The following is an 18,281-nucleotide window of genomic DNA, read 5'->3' as shown; positions in this document are numbered from 1 at the left end:
CCCCCTAAATAATTTCTCTCCCTCATGTAGAGGAGTTTGTTTCTTCATCGGAACAGATTTGAAGAAATTTAGCATTGCATTACTAGCTCACCAATGGATTCTCTGAAGTGAATGGGTGAAAACTTTGATGAACTGGAGTGGTGTGGATTACTTGTGATGTTTTGATCAGTCGTTTGAACTCTCATTCTGACGGCACCCATTCACTGCAGAGGATCCATTGGTGAGCAAGTGATGTAATGGCAACTTATCCAAATCTGTTCTGATGAAGAAACAGATTAATCTACATCCTGGATAGCCTGAAGTGATTAAAGGTTTAGCAAACTTAAATTTTTGGGTGAACTATTCCCTTTAAGAATATTAGTCACACAAAGCATCAAAAATCACACACCGCAAAAAAAAAGCACAGCCTTAAGCAAAGGTTTTGGTAACACAATAAATACAAATGTTAGTAAAAGCTGCAGAAAGAGCCCAAAAATCAAAATACAAGAGGTGATTTATAAGAAACGCAGAGGGCTTGGTCCACACTGCCTCCCCTTAGCCTCGGGGTACCGGTTAACCAAAGAGTCTGGGCCTGGTCCCTTATCAAAGCCATACTACTCAGTGCAGAGCCAGGGATTACTGCAAAGGAAAGTAAATACACACACGGCAGTGAGCAGGGACACTGGAGGGAGCAAAAGCGTTAATAGATTATAAATATCAATCACATCAATACCACCTGATGAAAGACCAGCATCCAGATACAATACAAAACACTGTCATCCAGCACAGAACCAACAGAATCACTTTGATTTTGCTGAACAGTCTATCTTTAATCGTCGCTTTGAAAACATCATTGAGAAACTCAAAATGAACCTGGCATTTCCTGCAGTGACTCCGAAAACTTGCCTAGACTAAACTTCCTCATGCAAGGATCTTATAATGACGTTTATGTCATTTGACTTGTGGTGGTGGTCAAAACACGTCACTTGAGAATACAGGCCAAAACTTTAGAAAATAAATTCAGATGAATGATTAGTCTCATTATATACGCTCACCCTGAGTGCATAAACATTCAGTCACACTTTTATGAATAATGCAAATAATAAAATGTAGAATTGTCTGATTTTCATACACAATGACTTTCCCACAGTTTAAAGGTTTATGAAAGGCCCTTTATTACTGATACAAATATTGATGACAAGAAAATCTTTATAATATGCAAATGTGGTTCTCAAGAAACATTCATTATTTTGAGTGTTGAAAAGTTATGCCGTTTAATATATTTTGTGGAAAAAGTGATTTTTTTTTTTTAAAGGCATTTATTTTAAACAAACCTAATCTTTAATTTAACATCTAATTTAATGCATCTTTGCTGAATAAAAATATTTTCTTAAAAAAAATATATATATTTTTAAAACTTTTGAACAGTAGTGTATATACTCAAACTAGAACTTTCATTTTCACATCACTGCACTATCAACTCCATTTCTATTATTCATTATCTAAATTTAACGTTCCTTGCAATATTACTTGAGCGTTCAGTGAAATGCACACACACGTACAGATGTTCACACATGTTCTCCTGCATTGTGATCTTCTGGTATCCCGGGAAGGGAAGGTTGTGAGGGTTAGGAACCATGTAGAGGTCAATACTTACTTTTTCCTCTCTTTATCCTTCTTGAGTGTGGCGGAGCTCCCTGCCTGCAGGGTCTGGGCCTGCAGCAGCTCAGCAGCCGTCTTCTTCTGCTTGAAGCCGTTTAGCTCATCATCAAGAGCCTTCTTCTTGTCCTCTAGTTTCTTCTTCTCATCCTGGTGAAGCTTCTTGAGACGGTCAAACTTTTCATGAAGCTGTGACGTGAACACCACAGAGTCAGTATATGTTACTAAACACACAAATCTACTGTAAAATAGTTCAATTAATAGAAGTAACCACTGACTCTTTTTAAAAAAATGTTTGGATGCATTTGATCGTTTAATCTAGACCAGCTATACAGCTACTACAGTATATGTACATACCATATACTGCATGAGCTGTGGATAACACTTTGAATACATTTGTTACAAAAGTGCTTTAATTAGTCTTCAAAAAAAAAGTGGCTTCATGCGCTGATAGAGAGAGTGAGAGAGATTCAGAGTGATGTCACAGACAGCCTGAGGCCAGTCAGAGCACTGCTGCTATAATGTTACGCATCAAATCACTGCATGCATACCACACGTTAACGAAGACTGACAGGACAAATTGTGAATGAAGTGAGCTGGATTTGTACAGCTTACAGAACATGACAAATTATCATCATTGTACTGTAAATCCTCTTTTTCATTTAAGACAAAAAGACACTGCAATATGTGTATGTACTTTAACATTCTTTAACATTGACAGGAATAATAAATGTTTGAGCAGCAAATCAGCATATTAAAATAATTTCTGAAGGATCATGTGACAAGAATAATGGTTGCTGAAAAGCTTTGCCATCACAGGAATAAATTATGTTTTAAAATATATTTACATAGAATACAGTTTGGGATAGGCTGCACTAAGGGATTGAGTTTGTGGTGCCATCAACCAATCACTGCTGTACTGACATAATTTTCCTGTTGCTCCACAGTGATTAGTCACAAGGAAATTACAGCTCAGTTTCTCATTCTGACAGCCCTAATACATTAGCATTCTGCCCTGCTGTGAAAAAATATGCAAGAGAGAAAGATGATGGTGTGTTGAAAGGGAGTGTCCAGGCTAGGCGCTGCAGAAAGAGAGGGACGGGATGGGTTTGGATGTCCTGAACAAAGAGGCCAGGGCCAAACAGAGGGAAGAGCTTAGTGTCATTTCCTTTAGAAGACGTGACCAGCACTTACCCTGGACAGTTCCCCAAGGGTACTGGCGTGCTCGCACCATCTTGTTCCCAATCTTCACTTCCTCAGTGCTTCCCACCACTGCAAAAGGCAAATGACCCTGCAGAGCACAAAAAACCCCCCACAAACAAATCATTTAGCAGAAATACTCCAATCTATTTTAAGTTCCGACAGTAACAGACTTGATTATGCAACATTTAAATCCATTTCATTAACAAATACATGCTGTTCTGTGTAACTTTCTAGAATCCTGAAAAAATTTATCACGGGTTACCCAAAAATATTAAGCAGCTCAACGGTTTTCAACATTGATAATAAAAAAAAATCTTGAGCACCAAATCAGCATTTTAGAATGATTTCTGAAGGATAATGTGACATTAAAGACTGGAGTAATGGCTGCTGAAAACTCAGCTTTCTAAAGATTTCTAAACAGTAGTTTAACTAAATGCATTCTTCAGTCAATCAGTATGGTTCTAAGAGAGCAATAACAGAGGAATAACACAGCATCCACCTCCATACTTTAGTAGTACTACATCTCATCTCACAGTGGCGAAACCCTCATAAAGAAATGACCTTGTTAAGATAACATTTACTAAACAAGAATGGCCTTTAAAACCACTGAGAAAAACATATGAGGGCACATCCCACTTGAAATGAGTGGGAAGGGACCTGAGGTCAGCTATCTTTGTTTTCAGTGGTTAACCAGTACTGGAAGACCTCCACAGCAACCCCGCAGGCACAGACTGTTTGGTGAACTGACATTCATTCATTCAGCCTGCTCTATACGAGTGTGCTGTTGTGAGTCCACTGAAGAAGAATGCCTCTCCTTTTGTGGTGTCATTTCCTGTGAGCAAACAAGCAGGAAAGCTGGACACCATATGGACTCTTTCTCACTTAAACTGTTGAACTGTGATGTGAAATGAGAACTGGACAAGCGCTGAAGTATAAAATATGGCTGTGTTTTCTCCAAGCAAAACAGGACATAGTACATTTATGATTGATTCTATGTAAAAGGATTTCAAGTGGAAGAGTAATGCATCATTCTTAATCTTATTTCTGTAATCAAATAATACAAAATACTTTAAGTCTGTTTTGTTCTCTTATATAGCACATAGTAACTAGATTTTAGATGTAGAAACACAAAGGCAAAACCTTTTCTCAACTATCTGCACAATTCTAGGTATCACTCATATCAGAAACACATACAATGTAGGATGAGTTACACATCAAAGCTTAATACTTCAGGGTTAGGAGCCTGTTTTTTTATATAAGCAATATTAATAATTATTACTCCATTCACATTAAAAGAACATCATGTTTAGTGCATGTAACATCGTAACTGAACTTAAACCAAAAATCACATTTTCATCTTCCTGAAAACCAAAAACAAGTTTATTTAATAATCGATAAATTAATCAAATCATTTCATGTTTCTACTCCAATTTTATTTGTTGTGAAATTTAAATGATTTATTCAAGTAGCCTATACGTTAAATAATAAAGACATAATGAAATAATGAAAGACATAAAAAAATAATGAAAATAAAATGAGTATGTAATACAATTAATTAAAATTCTCCTTCCTAAAGTAATTTTTTCCAGCTGACAAATATTTTGGACATTGACTGTTTTTTTCTGAGGTAAGTTGTTTTATCAAGTTGTTTTATTTTATTGACATTTTCCTATGGTTTAAACAATAATTGAGTAATGTATCCATGTTGTGTGAACACGTAAAACACAGACTCAATGATTTTGACCCTTCAAAACGGTTTTGGATGAAAACTAAAATTTTTACTTGCATTCATAGTTGAGTTGATCTCTGCCACAGTCTCATCGTCAGTGGGAAACTGGTATATCTGGACGCCATTGCTCACCAACTCACTTGTGATCTTAATTTTGAACTTAGCAAGTTCACTCTTTGAGATGGCATCTGATTTGGCAATGATAGGGATGATATTCACCTGTACATAAGAGGAGAAAGACTTTTTGTAGGCATTTGGGAATAATCAGTAATCGGAAATAAAATCAATTTATATACACATGAATTAAGATACCAAATAAAGTGCATATAAAACCCCAAACAGCTCTAGTGAGTAAACATTTCCCTTTCAGACAGCTAACTTTCAACCACTCAGGCAGTAAATTACTAAATACAGATGTAAGCAACTCAAAGCAACCTCAAAACATCTGGCTAAGTCCAGATAAATATAGATACTCGGCTTCTCTCCTATTTTACGCCTGAGCAAACTGATTAAATGGCACACAGAGTGCTGAAAAAGACTGCATTTACTTTATGTGCAGAGGCTGCTGCAGACATGTATCTGCACAAACAGACATCTCTTTTTAAATTTTTAATTAGGAGCAGCTAATGCAATTAAAATGAACTCCATAGAATGCTGTGAAAGCTTACATAAGCTCAACATGCTCAACATGCATCTGAATTTACCTCAGAATTAAGCATATGCAGCTATTTGATATTCACTTTGAAACCAATTCAGAGAGGACATTTAAAGAGGTAGTTCAGTTGGAGAACCTCTGTCTCCATTCACTTTCATTATACATTATATATAAAAAATGGCCTGGATGTTCTTTAAAAATTCGTTTGTGTTCCACAAAAGAAAGACAGTTTTGGAACAACTTGAAGGATTTTTTGGATTAATTATTCCTTTAATCTCAGGTCTCGTGGGGGATATTAACTACCAATGCAGGATAAGTGCTAACCATGCTAATGGGGGGGATAATCAAACACCCCTCCTCCACAGCTCCACTCATGACTCTCTCTCACTCTCACACACACACACACACACACACACACATGGAGAGCTCTGATCCCACTCACTCAGTTTTTACACTCCCTGCCACCCACACCACCATCTAAATACTATTCTCAGTAGCCTGGCCACTAGCTTTACACTTTGTCTGTTTCCTGTAATTTACTACTGATGAATTGTGAGGTTCACACAGGCACTTTAAATAAAGGTTTAGCCACAGTGCGAGTACACAGGCATCTCTTCTCAAGCATACGAGGCAACTGTTAGGCTCAGCTTCAGATCCAAGAGAGCATCTTTGCTCAGGGTGTCTGTGCACCACAGAGAGAGATGAAAGAGAATGCAGTATTACACAGCTGACCTTCACTGACTCCATCTACACAGCTCCAATGACATTAAACATAGTTTAGCCATCAGCTGAATGCTTAATAACCCACATCAACCATTGTGCACAGTGAAACAATAAATAATGCTAAGCCACATATATGGAGTAGACGTTACTGTTATTATTAGTTAAATTATAGTTGTATTTGCTAGAATTAAAACAAATGTATAAATTACAGTCATGAAGTAGTGTATTTTTAATTAAAATACTGCATCGATGAAGATATTTCTACCGCTGACCATATCATTATACTGGTCAAACTTAGGTGTGATCAAAAAAATTTTTTTTAATAAAAAGCATCACTAACCTTACTGTCCAACTTCTTCATAGTAACCAGGTCAAGGGACTTTAGTGAGTGTCCAGTGGGAGCAATGAAATACAGACAGGCGTGGATCCGTGTATCATGATAACTGTGTAGGGTGCGTTTAATCTTCAGTTCCTCCTGAAGGTATGCTTCAAACTGAGCATCGATGAACTCCACAATAGATTTGTAACTTCAAGTTGAACAATGAAAGAAGTTTAAATAATTACTTGCGGCCAAAAAAAACAAGTAGATTACTGTTAATGTACAAAGAGTTTAAAGCTTCAGTCTTATGACAGATTGTAATAAAACTCTATGAGCTTTGAGGGGAAAAGGCACTGTTTCAGGCATCTATAAATAGTTGAATAGCTCAAGACTCATAAAAGCGCATCTGCAGGCAAAATAAAGCTTGTCACAACCATTCAGCTTAATGACATGCTGTTTCAGTCAAGAGTTCGCAAAAGTAAGTTTGGGATATAGGTCAATTTTACGGAAAAACCGTGCGTCCTAGAGAAAATCTGAGTGCCTCCGGATCGCAACGATGTAAAATTTTTGAGTCTACGACAAAAGGTGCACGAGTTAGGGCCAAAAATGTCTGAAATTTTAGGTTTTTGCGCTGTAGCGCCACCTATTGGCCGATTGGGCTGAGACTTTGATAGGTTCTCCCCAAATTGAGCTCTATCATTTGGCCAAGTTTCAAGTCTCTAGGCCTTACGGTTTGGTCTGCACGATCAGTTTTAGGGGAGAAGAATAATAATTAAAAAAAAAAAAAAAAATCCTAACAATTACAATAGGGTTTCAGCACTGCGTGCTTGAACCCCTAATAATAATAATAATCCAAGACAATGTTCTTTGCAGTCATGACTAATGACAAATATAGCTGATCTTAGTTTCTCATCTGAGGTTTATTATCTATTATGAAACATATCAGGCTGAGTTTAATATATAATAATAATAAATTATTATAATAAAATATTTCACACATATTGACACAATTAAATCCAACAACAAATTTCCATGCATTATTAAAGGGATAGTTCACCCAAAAACGAAAATTTGGTGAATTGTCAAGAACAACGGTTTCACCTAAAAATCTTCTTTACTGTTTTGCTGAAGAAAAAAAGAGTCACATCTCAGATGGCCTGAGGGTGAGTCAATTAACAGCAATTTTTTGTTTTTGGGTGCACTATCCCTTTAAGTATTAGTAAGCATATTCTACTTATAATCAAATGATAAACGTACCAGTGGAAGCTTATAACTAACATTCTAGATCATCATATGATTAATTTTTTTCTCTGTTTAAAGCAGCTAAAGCATTGGTTTCCTCACCTGTCCTCTTTGTTGATCTGATCTCCAAAGCCTACAGTGTTGACGACAGTGAGCTTGAGACGAACGTTGCTCTCCTGCAGCTCGTAAGTCTTGGATTTGAGCTGAACTCCAGGCTGATTGTGCTGTGTAGGTTCACCCTCAAATTTGGTGTTGAACAGGGTGTCCATGAGGGTGGACTTTCCCAAACCCGTCTCGCCTGGAAGAAACACAGCAATAAGCTACCAGGCTCTTAATTTAAGCCTTTAAAAATATTACTATGTACATACACAATTCTTAATTATTTTTTCTATAAAGGCGTATAGGATATTTTAAATAATTAAATAAAGTTTGCTATATTATAGTTGTCTCTGCATAATGGACAGGAATAGAAGGACTTTTTAGCACCAAAATTATACACATCAGCTTTAATACAAAAGTGCACTATTTTGCTGATGCCGACACTTCAGATTTTAACCCGCATAATCTGTGTGTAAAAGTCTAAAAGCCATGCAGCAATCCTGGCTCAGTCTGCCTAATGATTCTATTCTTGCTTTCCTGACAACCACAAGCGCAGTAGAAATGGACATCATGCAACACCACCAGAATGTTAATTATATGTCTGGCTCACATTTGCCATTTCTTCATAAACTCAACCTGCAGATCCCATTCCCACGGGCCCCTCACTACAGGCAAGAGCAAAAAGCCTCGTCTGACACCTAAAAATAAAGCAGCGATTTTCTACCCAGATCAAATGCTGATGAGCAGTGACTATCACAAGGTATGAAAATCCTGAAACTGAATTAAAGGCAACGCAGGCATCACACACACTGATAATCACATAACTCAATCAAAGATGATGGCTATATGAATCACAAGTAGAGATCGACCGATATATCGATTTACCGATATTTTTCCCGATATTTAAGCATTTTACCATAATCGGATATCGGTTTTGTAATATCGGATTCACCGATAAACGCCGCCATCCTGTGGGTGTTTTGAGAATTGTGCGCAGGATTGCCATTGCAGCACGTCTGAGAGGAGACGAGACAACAACAACGGCGTGCAGGCACTTGATTTGCTGTAGTTAGTAAACTTTATTAAACATAACAGCCATTTATGCACAAATTAGATGCATTTCATAAATGCCTGATATGTAGTTTATGTAGCTTGGCTCTAAGAAATAGAGACCAACTCACGGAGTCATGTAAGATAATCCGTCAAGTCCTGTCCCAATAAAGACATAACTTTGCCTGAATTAAATAATATGCAGCCATGAATGAGCGCATTTTGGAAATAAAAGCGCTGAATTGAATTCTCTCTCTCTGTTGTCTATGCTCATCGATAGTCTCATGAAGTTGGAGTCACGTAGATAATCCGTTAAGATCCTCTCCCAATAAAGACGTAACTTTGCACAAGTTAAATAATACAGCCATGAATGAGCGCGTGTTGGAAATAAAAGCCCTGAATTGAATTCTCTCTCTCTGTTGTATGTTTGCTCATAATTAGACTTGTGAAGCCGCTTTTATATTGCTGTTCACTCACCGGGTTGATACGGTTGATGCTCAGGAAATGCTCCAGCACGGCCACCGCATGTAACTATTAACAAGATTCACTTGTTTAAAACACCCTAAATTGTATTAACATTTACTATATAACCATTATTTCGCTAATAAACATCTAAATATATAGAACTCCATGGAAATTATTTATTATCTCCGCGAGCGATCTCCGTTTGAGTATAGTTCTGTGTAACTGCATAGATAAACCGCGCTGTCAGTAGGCATTTCATAATCTAGAAGGACAAAAACATTATTAATAATTCTGATATAACATACCAGTTGAGAAATGCAATAAAATACGATGTTTTGTTTGTTATATTCCAATATTCCAGAGAATAGTATTCAGTGAATTAACATTATCCAGTGAATTATTCTTGACTTCGTAGCTATTAAAAAAGTCTAAAAGCCATGCAGCAATCCTGGCTCAGTCTGCCTAATGATTCTATTCTTGCTTTCCTGACAACCACAAGCGCAGTAGAAATGGACATCATGCAACACCACCAGAATGTTAATTATATGTCTGGCTCACATTTGCCATTTCTTCATAAACTCAACCTGCAGATCCCATTCCCACGGGCCCCTCACTACAGGCAAGAGCAAAAAGCCTCGTCTGACACCTAAAAATAAAGCAGCGATTTTCTACCCAGATCAAATGCTGATGAGCAGTGACTATCACAAGGTATGAAAATCCTGAAACTGAATTAAAGGCAACGCAGGCATCACACACACTGATAATCACATAACTCAATCAAAGATGATGGCTATATGAATCACAAGTAGAGATCGACCGATATATCGATTTACCGATATTTTTCCCGATATTTAAGCATTTTACCATAATCGGATATCGGTTTTGTAATATCGGATTCACCGATAAACGCCGCCATCCTGTGGGTGTTTTGAGAATTGTGCGCAGGATTGCCATTGCAGCACGTCTGAGAGGAGACGAGACAACAACAACGGCGTGCAGGCACTTGATTTGCTGTAGTTAGTAAACTTTATTAAACATAACAGCCATTTATGCACAAATTAGATGCATTTCATAAATGCCTGATATGTAGTTTATGTAGCTTGGCTCTAAGAAATAGAGACCAACTCACGGAGTCATGTAAGATAATCCGTCAAGTCCTGTCCCAATAAAGACATAACTTTGCCTGAATTAAATAATATGCAGCCATGAATGAGCGCATTTTGGAAATAAAAGCGCTGAATTGAATTCTCTCTCTCTGTTGTCTATGCTCATCGATAGTCTCATGAAGTTGGAGTCACGTAGATAATCCGTTAAGATCCTCTCCCAATAAAGACGTAACTTTGCACAAGTTAAATAATACAGCCATGAATGAGCGCGTGTTGGAAATAAAAGCCCTGAATTGAATTCTCTCTCTCTGTTGTATGTTTGCTCATAATTAGACTTGTGAAGCCGCTTTTATATTGCTGTTCACTCACCGGGTTGATACGGTTGATGCTCAGGAAATGCTCCAGCACGGCCACCGCATGTAACTATTAACAAGATTCACTTGTTTAAAACACCCTAAATTGTATTAACATTTACTATATAACCATTATTTCGCTAATAAACATCTAAATATATAGAACTCCATGGAAATTATTTATTATCTCCGCGAGCGATCTCCGTTTGAGTATAGTTCTGTGTAACTGCATAGATAAACCGCGCTGTCAGTAGGCATTTCATAATCTAGAAGGACAAAAACATTATTAATAATTCTGATATAACATACCAGTTGAGAAATGCAATAAAATACGATGTTTTGTTTGTTATATTCCAATATTCCAGAGAATAGTATTCAGTGAATTAACATTATCCAGTGAATTATTCTTGACTTCGTAGCTATTAAACAGCTTATAAACCTACTAAAACTGTAGTTTAAAATGAAGTTGATCCGACTCCTGTCCTTTATTTATTTTCTCCATTTGAAAACATCAGACATTCTACATTTATTTTGCTTATTGTTAATGTTGTTTCTGTTGATGCTTTTTATAAATAAAATGTTTTTTATTGTTGTAATATGAAGATTAAATTTAACATGAAAGACTGCTAATTTTCAACACTTAAAAAAAAAATACGACTAAAGAGGAAAACCAAAGTGAAGTATGTTCTTACTTTATAACAGTAAATAAATATCAGTTCTGCATATCGGTTATCGGGCACATACACATGCAAATAATTGGTATCGGTAATAAAAAAATCAATATCGGTCGATCACTAATCACAAGCATCTCATCTCTTCTCCAGACTTTACAGATTATGGCGTGATATTTACAGCATGCCAAACCACTCAGCATTTACTAAACCTGAAGCACTGAAGCTGAACCTGCATATGAATGATCAGGAATGAAGAGAGGAGAGAGAGAGGCCTGCTAGACAACAGTCCCTTGCCATTTGCCAAATTCCCTTTACACTAGTTTCTAGAGTTCTGTCATTACCTCCTTAGAGCTTTAGCAGAAATGGGATAAAAGCCCTGGAAGATGCCCTGAACTTTAAGGGATGCTAACAAAGAATCTGAAACAATGCTGCCTTCATATAAATAATTCAAAAGGCAAAGTGAATAACAAAAGCATGAAGACTTCATTGTACCACAGGCACAAGATTTAGCTAGAATTTTACTTGGGTTATTGGCATATTGGCTTAGTGAGGGGACGGCTAAGGCTGGGTATCGAGTTCGATAATTTTTAGGCACCGACCGAATTGCCTCGATACAATCGAGTATCGAAAAACGTCTCATCGTTCAGTACCAAATTTCGATATCTAAGGGGTTAATCTCATCAGCGTCAGTAAGCCAATAAGCCTGCAACACACGACAGATCGATCAGTGTTTGACAGTCCCAGCCCCCATAGATGTAAGGCTACATTTACACTGGTGCATTTATGTTTTAAAATGAAAACGATCCTCGTCATACTGGCGTTTCCACTGCGTTTCAAGCCGGCTTTCCACTATCTCCGACAAACGACAGACCGGTCATTCAGTCATTCATTTCCAAAGGAGAGTAGCGCAGTTGCTGAAATTAAATGTTATTACCTGTCATTACCTGTCATAGCAGCGATCATGGAAGAGAGAACACAAGCAGACAGCACTGGAAGCTGCTAATGCTCATCGGTAAATCAGTGGAAAATAAATAGAAATCATGATTCTGTCTGAGCTATGCATTTTAAAAGAACACTGACTAGTGTAAATGTAGCCTAACAGATGTGTAAATTGAAGATTATTTGAGCTTTATTAAAACAATTTGCACTGATTTATTCTGTTGGTTACATTTTGTTCCTTTGTGCAGTGGCTCAGGAGAGGAGTCTTTGAGTTTGTATAAACATCAACAAGCTGAAAAATGAAACCAAAATTATTTTTTTTTTAGATAATGTAATCTTGCTCAAATTGATTTAATAAAACTGGTATCTAAAAAAGTATCGTTCAGGAACCGGAATCGAAGTCAAGGTATCGGTATCAAAAATTTTTGAACGATACACAGCCCTAGGGACGGCATCATATGCCGGATTCACAGTTTGCCATAAACATTTCCCCATAGCATACTGTTGACTTTACAAACCATTTTCAATTTATATAATAAGCAAGTTCATCTTAAATCCATTTTCCAAACCATGTTTTTGGCTTGTCCTGAATCACCACAGTACACCTATAATAAGTGTTTATATTCCGACTATTTTAGACTGGTTTGGGTAGGTACCACTGTGGAGTAGCCCAGTACCTGCGTGATTCGTCATAGACCTAAACAGAAAGAAGTAGCTCCAGCTACAATGTTCTTCTGCAAGACACAGTTCAGTTTATTAACCGCTAGAGCGCCAAAAGTTATGGACTGCAGCTTTAAATACTGACTGCTGCATCACACTGTTGTTCTTGTAAGACAAGATGATCAAGAACCTAATGATAAATTTTATTTTTATTTTCTCTTGCAGTCCACATCAAACATAATTTTACATCTGTAACTTATATCTACTATAAATGTAAATTCAAACATAAGCAAACATGCACAAATAATACACTACAGTGTTGATTTTAAATACTGTACATTTATTAAATATTCTAATTACATTTTGTGTTTATCTATTAAGCAGACACAAATTACTTGCACTGCATTTAAAATATACATTTTATCAATTCATGCATTCTCTAGTAATCATACTGGTGTTGTTATAGCACCTTTTAACCTACAGAAACACTTTTTCCCTGACATGTTACCAGTTAAAATAGTAAGCTATTCTAGGAATTGTAACTGACATACAGGTATAGGCCAGATGACGTCACTCACCTGCTAATAAAAACAAGGGTGAACCTGGCTGCACACTGCTTCAGTTGGACTCTGCCTTGTGGTGTTTAAGCATACATCTGGCCTCCTCTACCCACTTTTGATTACTCAAAATGCATTGCTGCTTTGTGTGAACATCACCCTCTTTGTTATACATTTTAGAACAACTACAACTTTACAACTCAACATTAAACAACACTGAACTGAAATACACACACCATCGCTAGACCAAACTTACTCAACAGTAAACACCTCCTGGAATCAAGAGGCGAATTCAGATGGCACAGTCTCTCTGCCAAACCAACACACATGCACACACCTGGACTAACTCCCACATCATTTTCATCATCACATCATAACATACAGGGACAGTTTTGATGACACAGGCTAGCCTATTTCCCATAGAAGGTGTGTTTGTATTATATTTTACTGACCACCAGGTCAAATAACATACAAAACAGCATCGTCTGAAAGATTATTTCCCCTATTTTTTGTTAAGTGTTTTAGAGAGTAAGAACAGAAAGTCTGACCAGTTAGCAAGCCACACATGAAATCAGGGTATGAAACTGAATCGCTAGTTCCTGCAACTGCTCTCCATCAGTGCACCAGTAATTAGTAAGTGGGTCACAGGACAGAATCGGTATGCGTTCACAGTGAAGGGGTGTGACATACACCGAAGCAAATGGTTAGTTTCGCCCCAAGGAAAAAAGGAGCTCCCGCATGAAACACTCACCCACGCAGAGAATATTGAAGCAGAAGCCATGGTTGACGGACTTGTTGACCAGCTGGTCCGGCATGCTGTCGAAGCCAACATGACCAGAGAGTGGGACGCCACGTGCACCTTCTCCCTAAGATGAAATAAAAGCAAGCCATATGAATGAAACAAGCATGATGACTTCCACCAAAAAAGATCATTTGCACGGTTTCTCACTCTCAGCAATGGAAAGTCTTCGCAAGCACCTTAATTTATGAGGATGCAAAGAGAAACATTGTCAACTCAGTGAGTAAAAGTACATAAACATGCACCTCATTGTAAGATCTTTAACATAAGTTGTAATACTATGGTACAGATCTCAAAAGTTCAGATCTGTGCACTTCCTCTTTCCTGTCTGATCTCAACTGTCGAAACCACATTCAGGCAAACAGACACGTAAACCTTTTTGCAGTCGCAGACAAATGTTACCATTATCAAGTAACGCAGATACCTATGAAGCAAAGCGGTTGTAAATAACATAACACAAATATCATACAATATCAATAACAACAATATCACCATATTATTCTTCAGCACTTCCTCTACCATTGTTCACGCAGGTCTGCCACCTGGCCTGCCAAAACTCTGGCAGGAAAGGCTTTCTGCCCACATTTACAGCATATCCTTTGGTGTATATGTGTGACCTATGCGATCAGCCGAGTGAACATGCCAAATCATTCGATTTCTGCTAAAATAATAAAAAATGGAGAGTGAGCATTCAATCAGCACAGGTCTAATGTGATAAAGTTCCATTATCCAAATGGAAACATTAAGTTAAATAAATCCATTTTCCAAACCATGTTTTTGGCTTGTCCTGAATCACCACAGTACACCTATAATAAGTGTTTATATTCCGACTATTTTAGACTGGTTTGGGTAGGTACCACTGTGGAGTAGCCCAGTACCTGCGTGATTCGTCATAGACCTAAACAGAAAGAAGTAGCTCCAGCTACAATGTTCTTCTGCAAGACACAGTTCAGTTTATTAACCGCTAGAGCGCCAAAAGTTATGGACTGCAGCTTTAAATACTGACTGCTGCATCACACTGTTGTTCTTGTAAGACAAGATGATCAAGAACCTAATGATAAATTTTATTTTTATTTTCTCTTGCAGTCCACATCAAACATAATTTTACATCTGTAACTTATATCTACTATAAATGTAAATTCAAACATAAGCAAACATGCACAAATAATACACTACAGTGTTGATTTTAAATACTGTACATTTATTAAATATTCTAATTACATTTTGTGTTTATCTATTAAGCAGACACAAATTACTTGCACTGCATTTAAAATATACATTTTATCAATTCATGCATTCTCTAGTAATCATACTGGTGTTGTTATAGCACCTTTTAACCTACAGAAACACTTTTTCCCTGACATGTTACCAGTTAAAATAGTAAGCTATTCTAGGAATTGTAACTGACATACAGGTATAGGCCAGATGACGTCACTCACCTGCTAATAAAAACAAGGGTGAACCTGGCTGCACACTGCTTCAGTTGGACTCTGCCTTGTGGTGTTTAAGCATACATCTGGCCTCCTCTACCCACTTTTGATTACTCAAAATGCATTGCTGCTTTGTGTGAACATCACCCTCTTTGTTATACATTTTAGAACAACTACAACTTTACAACTCAACATTAAACAACACTGAACTGAAATACACACACCATCGCTAGACCAAACTTACTCAACAGTAAACACCTCCTGGAATCAAGAGGCGAATTCAGATGGCACAGTCTCTCTGCCAAACCAACACACATGCACACACCTGGACTAACTCCCACATCATTTTCATCATCACATCATAACATACAGGGACAGTTTTGATGACACAGGCTAGCCTATTTCCCATAGAAGGTGTGTTTGTATTATATTTTACTGACCACCAGGTCAAATAACATACAAAACAGCATCGTCTGAAAGATTATTTCCCCTATTTTTTGTTAAGTGTTTTAGAGAGTAAGAACAGAAAGTCTGACCAGTTAGCAAGCCACACATGAAATCAGGGTATGAAACTGAATCGCTAGTTCCTGCAACTGCTCTCCATCAGTGCACCAGTAATTAGTAAGTGGGTCACAGGACAGAATCGGTATGCGTTCACAGTGAAGGGGTGTGACATACACCGAAGCAAATGGTTAGTTTCGCCCCAAGGAAAAAAGGAGCTCCCGCATGAAACACTCACCCACGCAGAGAATATTGAAGCAGAAGCCATGGTTGACGGACTTGTTGACCAGCTGGTCCGGCATGCTGTCGAAGCCAACATGACCAGAGAGTGGGACGCCACGTGCACCTTCTCCCTAAGATGAAATAAAAGCAAGCCATATGAATGAAACAAGCATGATGACTTCCACCAAAAAAGATCATTTGCACGGTTTCTCACTCTCAGCAATGGAAAGTCTTCGCAAGCACCTTAATTTATGAGGATGCAAAGAGAAACATTGTCAACTCAGTGAGTAAAAGTACATAAACATGCACCTCATTGTAAGATCTTTAACATAAGTTGTAATACTATGGTACAGATCTCAAAAGTTCAGATCTGTGCACTTCCTCTTTCCTGTCTGATCTCAACTGTCGAAACCACATTCAGGCAAACAGACACGTAAACCTTTTTGCAGTCGCAGACAAATGTTACCATTATCAAGTAACGCAGATACCTATGAAGCAAAGCGGTTGTAAATAACATAACACAAATATCATACAAAATCAATAACAACAATATCACCATATTATTCTTCAGCACTTCCTCTACCATTGTTCACGCAGGTCTGCCACCTGGCCTGCCAAAACTCTGGCAGGAAAGGCTTTCTGCCCACATTTACAGCATATCCTTTGGTGTATATGTGTGACCTATGCGATCAGCCGAGTGAACATGCCAAATCATTCGATTTCTGCTAAAATAATAAAAAATGGAGAGTGAGCATTCAATCAGCACAGGTCTAATGTGATAAAGTTCCATTATCCAAATGGAAACATTAAGTTAAACTGCAATATACGGTAATCAAAAGTGCATCCATTTCAGTGAGAACCAATCAATGCAGATGATCAGTTCTGTTGTGAGGATTATGGAGGAATAACACAAACCATAAAATGCACATTTCATTAACTACAAAACAGGCAACTAGAAGTCAGACTGTGAGAGCATCTTATTGACTGAACAAACAGTCACAATCTGACCCACATGTGCAACATTCCCAAACCAGACAACTGTAAGGAGTTCAAAGGGGGTCATCAGGACTGAAACACAACACTGGCTGCTCTGTAACCAGAACATATTGGATCAAACCCTTGGTTTGAGAAGTAAAGACTGATGTAGACGTCATTTATGATATCTAACAGATTTTGAGCTCAGGCTCGAGCCTGCTGCCTCATGTTTGGTAGCTACGCATTCACATTAGAGACCTCAGAATGAACAGAACAGCTGCTACAAAATGCATCTGAAATTGTTTTATACGCCGGTTTCTGACATTAATGTACGAAATACTTAATGAAAGACAACGCCCAGCGTGCTGAGAGGGGACACAAGGATGCTAATGCAATTAAATATAACGGTACTAGACGTGCTCGAAATAAATGGATTTTACAATACAATGACGCTCAATAATGTGACTGTTTATTTTTTAATCGTGGTTTCTGAAAACACATCAGCCGTAACGTTAGTCACTTCAACCCGTGATGTTCACCCGTTATTGTTGGCCCTCAACATTAAGCCATTTCCCTCAAAACAGCTGCATGGATATAACTGTATAATTTAGAAATGTACGAATTAATGTGCTTATACATTCAAATGGTGTACACAAACAATAACAGACGTTTAGATACTGTATAATTAATTAGCTTGTTGATAATGGGCCATCACGTTCATGAATAAATGAAAATCGAAACCTATTTGATTCTACAATATGTCACACCCGCTAAAATATCTGGCACCAATCGCCAGTCTAGTTTGGTCAACCGAAAGCACAGTTTTGTAATAAAACAGTGCTCTTACCGCTTGTCGAGCTATCTCAGTGGCCGCCATGGCTCTCTCCTGCATCAAGCCTTCACAGGAAACTGCAGCGCGCACGCAAAGCGAAGCTACAGCGC

The 18,281-nt window shown here is 37.7% G+C and overlaps 1 protein-coding gene across 1 annotated transcript; it reads right to left on the bottom strand.

Moving 5' to 3' along the window:
* Nucleotides 1–218: 218 nt before the first annotated feature.
* Nucleotides 219–18,272, bottom strand: septin6 (septin 6). The gene is made up of 8 exons (XM_016232091.1): nucleotides 18,187–18,272; nucleotides 16,381–16,495; nucleotides 7,612–7,807; nucleotides 6,289–6,475; nucleotides 4,628–4,789; nucleotides 2,720–2,929; nucleotides 1,637–1,827; nucleotides 219–618 (listed from the first exon to the last, which is right to left on the bottom strand). Exons 1-8 carry the CDS (start codon nucleotides 18,229–18,231, stop codon nucleotides 594–596), a joined length of 1,131 nt encoding a protein of 376 aa, XP_016087577.1. The 5' UTR covers nucleotides 18,232–18,272; the 3' UTR covers nucleotides 219–593.
* Nucleotides 18,273–18,281: the final 9 nt, after the last annotated feature.

This window comes from Sinocyclocheilus grahami, unplaced genomic scaffold, assembly GCF_001515645.1.
Source record: "Sinocyclocheilus grahami isolate Dianchi unplaced genomic scaffold, SAMN03320097.WGS_v1.1 scaffold407.1, whole genome shotgun sequence".
Classification (NCBI taxonomy): Eukaryota; Metazoa; Chordata; class Actinopteri; order Cypriniformes; family Cyprinidae; genus Sinocyclocheilus; species Sinocyclocheilus grahami.
This window is presented reverse-complemented; position numbering and strand designations above follow the sequence as displayed.

Bases quoted from the DNA above. Each gene is read 5' to 3' on its own strand.
- septin6 (XM_016232091.1), bottom strand. From the start codon at position 18,231: ATGCAGGAGAGAGCCATGGCGGCCACTGAGATAGCTCGACAAGCG. The intron at 2,930-4,627 runs GCAAGTAAAAAT...TGTGCTCTGCAG, and splicing joins AGATCAACTCAACTATGAAT to GGTCATTTGCCTTTTGCAGT. The intron at 619-1,636 runs GTAAGTATTGAC...TTTCCTTTGCAG, and splicing joins AAGGATAAAGAGAGGAAAAA to TAATCCCTGGCTCTGCACTG.